Source organism: Notolabrus celidotus, chromosome 5, assembly GCF_009762535.1.
Source record: "Notolabrus celidotus isolate fNotCel1 chromosome 5, fNotCel1.pri, whole genome shotgun sequence".
In the NCBI taxonomy this organism is placed as follows: domain Eukaryota; kingdom Metazoa; phylum Chordata; class Actinopteri; order Labriformes; family Labridae; genus Notolabrus; species Notolabrus celidotus.
Genome location: NC_048276.1, coordinates 35,078,932 through 35,090,758, shown reverse-complemented (window position 1 = coordinate 35,090,758; position 11,827 = coordinate 35,078,932). Strand labels below are relative to the sequence as shown.

At 43.0% G+C, this 11,827-nt stretch overlaps 1 protein-coding gene across 1 annotated transcript in view; it reads left to right on the top strand.

Annotated features, from left to right (window-relative positions):
• Positions 1 to 10,212, top strand: part of tecta (tectorin alpha) — a 72,898-nt gene extending 62,686 nt beyond the window's left edge. The window contains exons 26-33 of the mRNA XM_034683896.1: positions 100 to 210; positions 1,706 to 1,908; positions 4,807 to 4,970; positions 5,080 to 5,328; positions 6,514 to 6,676; positions 6,843 to 6,927; positions 7,307 to 7,426; positions 8,989 to 10,212. Of these exons, the coding sequence (XP_034539787.1) occupies positions 100 to 210; positions 1,706 to 1,908; positions 4,807 to 4,970; positions 5,080 to 5,328; positions 6,514 to 6,676; positions 6,843 to 6,927; positions 7,307 to 7,426; positions 8,989 to 9,089 (1,196 nt within the window). The 3' untranslated portion in view covers positions 9,090 to 10,212. The remainder of the gene's footprint in view (positions 1 to 99; positions 211 to 1,705; positions 1,909 to 4,806; positions 4,971 to 5,079; positions 5,329 to 6,513; positions 6,677 to 6,842; positions 6,928 to 7,306; positions 7,427 to 8,988) is intronic.
• The last annotated feature ends 1,615 nt before the right edge of the window (positions 10,213 to 11,827 follow it).

The window sequence follows — 11,827 nt, the reverse complement described above, 5'->3', positions numbered from 1 at the left end:
GTTTTTCATCAGCAGTAGTTTGGCGAGTTGAAGTCATACATGTTTAATTAAGCTAACGATGTGTGTGACAGCTAACATTGTGTGTGGACCTGTCTTTAGCAGAATGGATCTACGACCCCTGTGCAGGAGAGATCTGCACAAACTTCACCTGTGAGCTGGAGAACGGAGGGGACCTGTGTGGCTGTCCGGAGTTACCCACCAGCACGGGAGGTGAAATCATCTCTACACAGAGTGTTTTTCACAAAATATAAATTATTGTATCAATCAATACTATATTTATTCATTATGAAATGATTTAACCATACTACCTTTGAAACAGCATGATGTCTTGTGGTAGCTGAGTATGAATACAAATAGATTTGATCTTAATAATGCAGGTAATTTGAAAAACATGTGTATATTCTTATTAATAATAATAATAATAATAATAATAATAATAATAATAATAATAATAATAATAATAATAATAATAATAATAATTGATAGGATTTGTATAGCGCTTTTCTTGGTACTCAAAGTCGCTTTACAGGGAAAAAATAAAAATGAAGATAAAGCAAATAAATTAATTAAACAACAAGGACAGAGGGGGGGCGGGAGTAGAGGTTATGTGTTGCATGCTTTTTGAACAGGAAGGTCTTGATGTGGTTTTTAAATAATAATAATAATAATAAAAACTTTATTTATATAGCACCTTTAAAAACAAATGTTTACAAAGTGCTTTGTAAAACAAAGCATGGTTCAAATAACTAGAGGGATATATTTCCAGAAGGCCCGGGCAGCGACGGTAAATGCTCTGTCCCCCAAGGTGCGGTGCTTGGACTTGGTGATAGTGGACAGGAAGTTGGTCTGAGGCAGCGAGATGTGGAATAGCGTTTGAGGAGGTGGGTCAAGTATGAGGGGGCGAGGTTATTGAGGGCTTTGTAGATAATGAGCAGGATCTTGAAGTGGATTTAATGCTGTATGGGGAGCCAGTGGAGGTGCTGAAGGATGGGTGTGATGTGGGCTCTGGAGCGGGAGTGGGTGAGTAACCGGGCAGCTGAGTTCTGGACATATTGTAGTTTTTGGAGGTCGTTGGAGGCCGTAAAGGATGCTGTTGCAGTAGTCCAGTCTGGAGGTTATGAAGGCGTGGATGAGGGTTTTGGCAGCAGAGAAGGAGAGAGAGGATCTGAGGTGGAAGAAGGATGTTTTGGTGATGTTTCTGATGTTTGATGTTTTCTGATGTTTGATGTTTGAAGGTGAGAGAGAGGTCGAGGATGATGCCCAGGTTACAGTCTCCTGGGGAGGGTCGATGCTCAGTGAGAAGTTCTGGGTGGAGGGATTTGGGGCCGACTAGAATGAGTTCAGATTTATTGCAGTTGAGTTTGAGGTAGTCAATGCTCATCCAGCTTTTTAAGTCAGTGAGGCAGTTTGTGAGGGTGGAGAGGATGGCAGGGGTGATGGTTTTTGTGGAGATGTAGAGCTGGGTATCATTTGTGTAGCAGTGAAATTGGAGTCCATGGCGGCGTATGATGTGACTGAGGGGGAGCATGTAAAGGATGAACAGGAGGAGATCAAGCACCTAGCCTTGGGGGACACCATGTATTCTTGTGAAGAGTCTTGCACTTCTAAAGGAGAAAAGCCTTGAGGGATCATTATCATCAGCACCACCTTCAGGATTAATACCACTGATCTGATAAGTTAAGTACTAGATGTCTGTGTTCAGCAGGTGACGATGATATCATCCAAGCGGAGGTGAACTGTAAACATGCTCAGATGGAGGTCTCCATCTCAAAGTGTAAGCTCTTCCAGCTGGGCTTCGAGCGAGAGGACGTCAGGATCAACGATGAGCACTGCCCCGGCATCGAGGGAGAGGACTTCATCTCCTTCCACATCAACAACACCAAGGGACACTGCGGTTCCATCGTACAGGTGGGTTGTTATCAGTGTTTATCCTTACTTTAGGTAAAGTGGCTGACTATTCACATGATTACACAAATACAAATACTATCATGCAATCTTAAAGGGATATTTCAGTGTTTTTTAAGTGGGGTTGTATGAGTTTTATGTCACTAGTATTTGAACAAGCCACAATGGATGACGCTCAGCTGGGCCAATTTATTGACCAACTGCAGGGTCTTTTGAAAGACTCCGACTCGAGCACTCATCTTAGTTTAAGTGTACACTCTACTTGTGATTTTTTCATCACTTCACTTTGCCTGTTCGTTTTTGCACTACTTCCAGACATAACACAGACGTGCTCTTCTGCCTGTTGTGCATTGATCAGCTAATCCAATCTTTAAATAACTGATACATGTCATTTTTAGACATTTTCAAATCTCAGCTTTTATAATGTGAAGCAGGAAAAGCCTAAGATCATCCAGCAGACTCAGTTATTGTCACGTATTACAGCTGAACCCAAAAAGGGCAGACATTAGACAGGTAGGTCTTGTTTCCCAAAGTTTTATTGGAGAAGTGCAGGGTGAAGGGATAGCTGGTGGGGGTCCTGGGGTGCTGAGGGAGGGATCCAGACGGTGGTGAACAGGGAGACAGGAAATACAGGTGTCAGGTGGGTTAAAGGTGAATGGACAAAAACTGGGAAAAAGGTTCTCTTTAAGAGCTGGACTTGGCTACTAGGCAAACAAACAATGTAGGCATATGATCCAGCAGGGACTGTATGTCAGTGCAGGGTTTTTGAAGGCAGTGGTGATTGGATGATGGCTGGCAGGAGTGTGATTGCAGATCCAGTGCAGGTGAGCAGAGAGTGAAGGAGACAGAGCAGGAGGGGGCAGGGAAAACAAAAACACACAGAGAAGGAACTTTGACAGTAATATAATTGTGTATTTTGATCATGTAAACATATTGTGCAGATCATGGGTCTCACTATGCAATAAAAAACAGTGATAACCGAACACTTACTTTAAAGACAAACTTGCATTTGGCTTTTCGGGTTTTCCAATTTAACTCCTGAACATTGAAGAAAGTCAGAAACAAACTTTAGTTCAGTACGGCAGTGGACTCTGGTTGGTGAGCGTCGCAGACTGCAGCCCTGCTTGATCCGCTGGTATATCTTAATTCCCAAAGGTCCAGAAGTACTGTTGTTACCAAGTCTCACTCAAGACAGGAAGTCGTTTTATCCATCGGCATTAGCTCACAGTTTACACACCTGCCCCACCAGGCAACTCAGAATCTCTCCTGCTCTCCAGTTTAGCTCAGAAGTTTCTCCTCTTTTTCCTCTCGTGCATTGAATCACCTTTTCCTCTGCAAACTCATGAAGTTGTCCACGTGTGTCCGCAGTAAACAGCGTGAAATTGGCATGGTCAGGATCACTCAGTATTAGGTCTGGGGTTGGTAATCAGATTTAGATACACTTTTTGTTATACTGGTTAAAATGATCTTTATGTCCTGATGGTAATCATTACATAATGTGTTCTTAAAAAAGAGTGAAGAAAAGCTGCTATCTACAGCCGGAGTAAACCTGGGAAAACACCAACCAATCAGCCTTTTTTGGGTGCCAAAATTTTAAACCATTCAAATCCCGTCCTGCTGTTCTGCCCGCCTCCTGCGTGTACATTTCCCCAGCGTGAACTCTGAGTCCCCGTCTCCTGCCTCTGCTTCCCCTGACTCTACTGACTGCCCCTCTCGCTCGACCTCGGGCCTGTCCCCTCTGACCTGATGAGGTGCTTTGCTCAGGACTGTAGTCCGGATCAGAGTCTAAAAAGCTCTCACCACGGGGCTCTGACAAGCAAAATAGTTAATGACATTTAGTAAGTCCCACAGAAAATGTAGATGTATTGTAGCGTCCGTCCGGACGCTGTAGGGATAACGAGCCGATTCGTGAACATGTTGAACTTTAATAACCGGTCACTGTCGGCAGTGATCACGACAACCAACAAAACAACAATCAATGTTTGAATGAATGAAGAACTTCTCCTCTTGTCTCTCCTCTCTACACCTCTCCTGATTCTTTTACTGACCGTCAACACTGTAGGAATTAAGAGCATCTACACTGAACAGGTTTAACAAACAGTAGAGCTGTTACAGTATTACATGTGTTATAACTTTTCTCCTGATATCGTGTCACCAGTACAACTGGATAATGCTAGAATGACAGCTGTGAATACTAACAGCAGACATATTTATTTGTGTTTTTAACTTTCACTATGATAATGTTTTGGTGAGGACCGGTTTTGAATCAGTCACGATTATATGGTCGCAAGTCAGCGGCGCTCGTCAGCGGGGGCGTCGTTTTGGAGGAGCTCTGAGGGGAGGAGGGGAGGGGTTAGACGGAGTCCTGAGGAAATGCTACATTCAAATTCATGCTAGTTTTCCGAGACTACCAACCCCAGCTTTAAGTCTGGTTGTATTTTTGTCACTTTGAAGCTGCAGACCTGAACAGCTGATCAGTGGATTGCAGGTGGAAGAGCACGTCTGACTTTCTGGTGTCAAAGTGAAGTGCTGAAAAAATCCCAAGTAGAGCGTACACCTAAACCGAGATGAGTGCTCGGGTCAGTCTTTCAAAATTGGCTAAAATACTTGGCAGGACTGACCCCACCTGTAGAATCTGTAGCCTAGCCTGCATACTGTTTCTCCAGCAGTTTCTCATTTAAGGGGCCGAGATGAGCGGCATCCTTTATAGCTGCTACAATTACGAATGACATAAAACTCATACGACCCCACTTCAAAAACACTGAAATATCCCTTTAAAATCAAATAATCAAGTTTCCTAAAGATTTGTGAATAACTATAACAGAGGTACCAAACTGAAGCTCTTTGTGTGTCTTTGTTTCTTGATGTTAATGCTTTAGAGTATTGTTTTCTGTCCGACAGTCGAATGGCACTCACATCATGTATAAGAACACTGTGTGGATCGAGAGCGTGAACAACACGGGGAACGTCATCACCAGAGACAAGACCATCAATGTGGAGTTTTCCTGCGCATACGAACTGGACCTGAAGATCTCTCTGGAAACTGTCCTCAAGCCCATGCTCAGGTGAGAGACAGAGAACATGTAAACACCTGTGCAACATTTAATTCAGATACCAATACAACAAAATGCAACAGCTATATGACACAAACAACCGGCTTCATCTCTCCTGCAGTGTTATAAACCTCACCTTACCGACCCAGGAGGGAAACTTCGTCACCAAGATGGCTCTCTATAAGAACGGCTCATACCGCAATCCGTACAGGGAGGGCGAGGTGGTGCTCAGTACCAGAGACATCCTGTTTGTGGGCGTGTTTGTGGAGGGGGCCGACGAAAACCAGCTCATCCTCATCGTGAACATGTGCTGGGCAACGCCGTCCCGCTACAGCAGCGACAGACTGCGCTACATCATCATAGAGAGAGGGTAGGCTCCTCCCACAAACACACACTCTGACACATCTTGCAATTATTTCTTATATATTTTCATCTCTTGATGATTCAGATCAATCAATAAACCTTTATTTGTATAGCGCCAAATTACAACAAATGTGATCTGAAGTCTCTTTTACAAACAGAGCAGGTCTAGACCACTCTATGTCAGATTATGAACAGAGACCCAACACCAAGACAGGATAAGACTCAGTCTGACCCCACCTTAATCCACCATGAGCATTACACCTCACAGTATTTAGCTAGTTACAGTGGCGATGAAAAACTTCCTTTAACAGGCAGAAACCTCGAGCAGAACCAGACTCATGTTAGACAGACATCTGCCTCAACCATGTTGGGTCTGGAAAGAGGGATAGAGGAGAATAAGACAGAGAGGGAGCGGTGATGGTGATGAGACGAGTAGTAGTAGCCGTTGCCGCTGGAGTCCAGCACATCTGTATCAGCTGGAGTCTGGAACGACCACAGCAAGAGGATGTCTACGGCAGCTCAGAGGAACCGACGAGACAAGGGAGCTCAGGGACTCTAGAAAGGTCTATGGTTAGTAACTTTAATGGGACAGGGAGAGTTAAAGTAAGTGATGTGGAGGTTTTGGGGAAGGGGGTGAGATAGGATCCAAGTGTGTCAGTGCGCCAGTTCCCCCGGCAGTCTAAGCCTATAGCAGCATGACTAAGAGCTGGTCCAAGCCTGATCCAGCTCTAACTATAAGCTTTATCAAAAAGGAAAGTTTGAAGCCTACTCTTAAAAGTAGAGAGGGTGTCTGCCTCCTGGACCCTGACTGGTAGATGATTCCAAAGGAGAGGCGCTTGATAACTGAAGGTTCTACCTCCCATACTACTTTTATAGACTGTAGGTACGACCAGCAGGCCTGCATGTTGGGAGCGTAGTGTTCTAGAGGGGTAATAGGGCCCTATGAGCTCTTTAAGATATGAAGGTGTCTGATCATTAAGAACTTTGTAGGTAGAGAAGCTAACACTGGAGAAATGTGCTCTCTCTTCGTAGTTGTAGTCAGTACTCAAGCTGCAGCGTTTTGAACAAGCAAGTAACTCTGGTTTACACTAATCTAGTGTACACTGTAGGTATGAGTACCTACACAGAAGCCTACGTACAGTCTCCTCTAGCACAGGTCACTCCTGTCACACCCTTCTCTCTCTCTCTCCAGGTGTCCAAACATCAAGGACAACACCATCGGCATGGCAGAGAACGGCGTGTCACTCACCTGTCGCTTCCACGTCACCGTCTTCAAGTTCATTGGGGATTACGACGAGGTCCACCTTCACTGTGACGTCTCACTGTGTGACTCAGAGACGAACGCCTGCAAAGTGGTGAGGGAAACGTTCGTGTAGAATAAAAATGATGATGAATCTGTGACTTCTGTGTTAATGTGTGTGTGTGTGTGTGTGTGTGTGTGTGTGTGTGTGTGTGTGTGTGTGTGTGTGTGTGTGTGTGTGTGTGCGTGCGTGCGTGTGCGTGTGTGCGCTGTCCGTCCAGAACTGTCCACACAAGAGGAGGATGTACTCTGAGGAGAGTAACCATAAAGAGCACATACTGAGTGTGGGGCCCATACGAAGGAGAGGTCAGTCTGTCTCATGTTCAGGGTCCAGTTCTGCTTTAGCATCAATGTGCAACTGTATGATCTGCATCTCTTTCAGGTTTCTGAATAGAAAATTAGCTTCTGGTGTCTCTGTTTATTTGTGAATGCATGTGACTGGTTGTTCCTTGGATTCCTGCAGGGCACTTAGTACAAGTTAATCATCTGTAATAATCATTTGTTAATTCTCTGAAAGTCTACAAGAACCTTTGTAAGAGCAGGAGTAAAGCTGTGCTCACAAACCTCTTCATACAATAATCAGAAAACCAGTTACAGATCTTCTTTTCTAACACTGAACTTGAAACCTGGTCCATTTAAAGAGTTTTTCCAGGATAACAGTAACTCACATTTCATGGTTTTGTAGAATCTGACTGGTGTGAGGTGGACAACGGAGGCTGTGAGCAGATCTGCACCAGTAAAACATCTGGACCCATCTGCAGCTGTGTGACTGGGATGCTGCAACCGAACAGGAGAAGCTGCCGGAGTAAGGAAGATAAAACATGCACATGTAGTCACAGATCACACACTCAGGAGCACAGATAAGAGATTTTAAAACATATAACAGAGACCCAGAGACTCAGTCTTACCCCACCTACAGCGGAGAGGAAAAACTTCCTTTAACAGGCAGAAACCTCAAGCAGAACCAGACTCATGTTAGACAGACATCTGCCTCGACCGAGTTGGGTCTGGAAAGAGGGATAGAGGAGAATAAAAGAGAGAGTCCAGCACGTCTGTATCAGCTGGAGTCTGGAACGTCCACAGCAGGAGGACGTCTACGGCAGCTCAGAGGAACCTACGAGACAAGGGAGCTCAGGGACTCCAGAAAGGTCTATGGTTAGGAACTTTAATGAGACAGGAAGAAAATGAAATAATGACCTGTCATATCAGCAGTCGGTCGGCCTATAGACACACATCATGCCTGATTTTAGTGGCCTAGGTTAAGCTGCGTTCAGGCCTACCTATGTTACCTCCAAGTTCTGCACAGTTCCAAAGTGAAGAGCTGTAAAAGTCCCTAAAAATGTTCCCTTTATCCTTTTTTAAATCCAGCAGTGATTGTTTGTTAAACTTGTGCTGCTCTGTGACATCTGTGTACATCACAGTTTGCCACACCACAGGAGCATGCTGTAAAATGTTACCTGACCGGTGTTCATTATTAAGCAACACACCCTGATATAATGACATGATGCAGAGAGGAGGTATTAGGAAGCAGATACCTGTGTCACAGCACTCTGAATAGGAATGTTACCCTCATTAACCTTTGGTCTATATTTGATTCATGCAAAGTACCAACACATGTTTCCCCTGATAATTAACAACCAGTGAGTATCCAAATGTTTAAAACAGGTGTGACTTCCCTTTGCACGAAGCCCTGTCATGCAGTTAATTGGTTATTTTCTGAACAACATGTACAACAACATAAACAAACAGATCACTGTACTGTGGACACTGGAAAAGTGATTTACCTGCTAGAAACAATAAGCCTTTACTTTCTCAGGGTTCCCACTCTTTTCCAAAGATGATTTTCCAGGACATTTTCAGTGAAGTTTTGAACTCCCTCAGATATTTAAGATAAGTCTTCCTGCGTGGTGATGTCTATTGTGATCAGCGGTGTCTACAACGTGCAGTTTCTGTGCAGCTGTGTCGCTCTATTCCTTCCTTTGTTTTCACTATCAGGAGTTTGCACTCCTACTAGCTACAGTACGGTAATTGAGCTCTCAGCCTGCAGGTAAAGTTGTGATGCACAGACCCCCAGCTCTCTGCCTGACTCTGCTGGTCACTCTTTAACTTAAATATAAGACTCTTTGAATCAAAGGAGCACTCCACAAGGTGAATTTACTATAAAACATAAACAATATAGCCTACCCCTGTTTTCTGTGAATGCACTCAGCTTTCAATGAATGGGGATGTGTTTTTTTAATCATGTCAGGTCGTACACAGTCATGTTGGAATAATTTTCCAGGACAATACGTGATTTTCAGGAACCCTGCTTTCTACTAAAATAAAACGTGCACATTCTATATAACTCATGTTTTCTTCTTTTCCCAGCTGTGAGCTCCGGCTGTAAATCCACACCTGCGGTTTCTCTGCTGAGCGTCAGCGCTGTGATCTGCATACTCGTGGCTCATATTTATACTCTCTTCTCCTAACACCCTGTGAGCAAAGGAAAGCAACACAGACACAAGAGAAAACACAAACACAAAAAGACTTGAAGATGCACAAAGTTTCAGCATTGATTATCCAGTAGCTTGCAGCATTGTCAGCTGAAGGTATGTAAGTCTCACCTCTTGAATTCCACCCCTCCATCCCTCATGTTGTCAGTCTTCACCTTTTTTTTACTTCACATATCATAACAGTAGTTTTGTGTTCATTTAAAACCACATTGTGCGGATTTTTATTTTACCATATAACATCTTACAAATCATGTGATGGTCTTGATGTGTAAAGCAATCTATGGTGTAATGTCTGTATCAGTATCTGTATTTAATACTGCCACAAGATGGCGCCAAAGAAAAGAAAAGAAAGTCTCTGGCAAACACATGTTGGGTGGAAGGTGTATTTATTATGAACACCATGCATCTTCTAAACACCAAAGACAGTGGTGTTAAATCAAATGCTGCAGTCCCAATCATCTCCCTGACTCCCCTCATTATTAACACTGCTTTGGATTCGTGATAATCTGCGTAGGAGCTAAATGTTACCACTGAATGTTTACTGCGAATGAATAGTTACATAACAGCCCCGAGGAATGCAGCTGGAGAGAGCACACCTCCTTCAGGGCCAGTAGTCCAGTCTTCTGTAATATGCAAATCTGCCAAGTGTAAGCACATTATTTTGATCTGTGAGTCTCCTCTGCTGTGATTGCTCGTTTGTGAGTCTGATCTGGATCCCCTCCAAAGTTTTGATGGTTCATGCACAAGCCTCGGGACAGTCATTTTTCACTAAAGCCTGTTTGACAACCAATCTGTACCGCTGTGTCTGCTTGAGGAACACGCCTGCAGTAAATATGTTTTGGTATAAACCAGCAAATGTACTTTCTATGTGACCCCTGAAAGCAACAATGACTGTGTTTATCACGCTTAATCAACAAAACCAACATTGGTTTATTGTCACAAAGGGTCTGCAGATCATGCATGAAAATCTCATCAAGAGAGGTGGCCTACATCTTTCTACACTGTAAACCTGAACAAATTGAAATGACTCCAAATGATTGTGATAACTGATTACATAAGACTTTCTAAGTAACAGAAATAAAATGTTGGAGTATAAATTAAATTTTAAAATACAATTTCAGTTTACTCAATTTTTTTCTTTCTTATTTTTAATTTTCAAATTTCCACAACTCAAATTTATTAGTTACATTTTTTATATTTTTAATTCATACATACTAGATGAGACTGAGTCCATGTCATGGTTTGGTTAGTTTAGTTTAGTCCTTGTGTTTCATGCCTTGGTTTCATCCATCCATTATCTGAACCGCTTATCCCGTTTCGGGGTCACGGGGGGCTGGAGCCAATCCCAGCTGACTTCAGGCGGTAGGCATGGTACACCGTGGACAGATCGCAAACCTATCACAGGGCAAACACGGAGAGACAGACAACCATACACACACATACGGGCAATTTAGAGTGATCAATTAACCTGGTGAACATGTTTTAGGACTGAAGCCAGACTACCTGGAGAGAACCAACGCATGCACTGAGAGAACATGCAAACTCCACACAGAAAGGCACCTGCCAAACCGGGGACTTGAACCAGGAACCTTCTCACTGTTAGTTCCTCTGTTTCCCCTGTCATCATTGTTGGTCTTCCCTGTACCGGTACAGCGGTTTGGCATTGTCATTACTTGCTGCTTCGTGAAGCACAGCCATTGTGGTTTTTCAAGAGTTTGAAGACTTACGTGGTGACGTTGATGACGTCATACGCAGCGTCCCTCTGTAAACTCAAAAGTTGTTCTTTGGACATTTGGATATGAACTCAATAAAACTGATCCACATATAATTTAAACAACATTAATCGTTTGGATAACTCAATAATTCATTGTTGGTTTAACTAAATATCTGGTTTTGAGTGCTGTACCCTCAATGGCTATGAGTTAGAAGGACTGTTCGGGTTTACAGTGTAGGATGTCAAAGCAGAGTTTATGAATGAATTGAGTATTTATGTGTGAGAAAAGTACCTTTTTAATTAAGTCTCTTATATTTGGTGTTTTGCTGGTGTAGATTAGCTCCCTGCTTATTCTGCTTTTGTAAGATCTGCAGTTAGTGTTGCCATTAAAACCTGTCATTTCTAATATTGCATGTTGGCTCCTCCCCGTTGATTGAACATGAAGACAGATAAGTGAAGACGTTGTGTGTTCTAGTTCTGTTCTTTTAGTCGGTCTCTTGACAATGTTTTCTATTTGGCACCTTACGTGTTGTAAATGTCCACATACGTCATCCGACCCTTCCTGGAACCACTCAGTGTTTTGAACTGAAGCAAACTGACGTGCCCGATTTTCATATAGATGTGCAGTAAGCAGTTTATCACAGGTAGGCCTGTTGTTGCTACTTTATATGTACAAATGTACAGTCCTTTGTCAGTTTGGTGGTTTATATCATGACTTTTTTTGATAATTAGTATCTTTTTTTTTTGATGTTTGAAAATGTGACCGAAATATGTTTTATTCTTTGAGAACAGAACCATTGCAACCTTCAATAAAAAAAAGTTCTCAGAGTCAGCGTGTGTCAAGATTATTTGATGCTAGTTGTGTAACAATGTCTATTAAATCTCTCTTTTTTTTTTTTTTTTTTTTTTTTTTAAAGTTGAGCATTTTTGCCTTTAATGACAGGACAGCTGGAGAGAGACAGGAAATGTGGGGAGTAGAGAGTGGGGGAGGACATGCAGC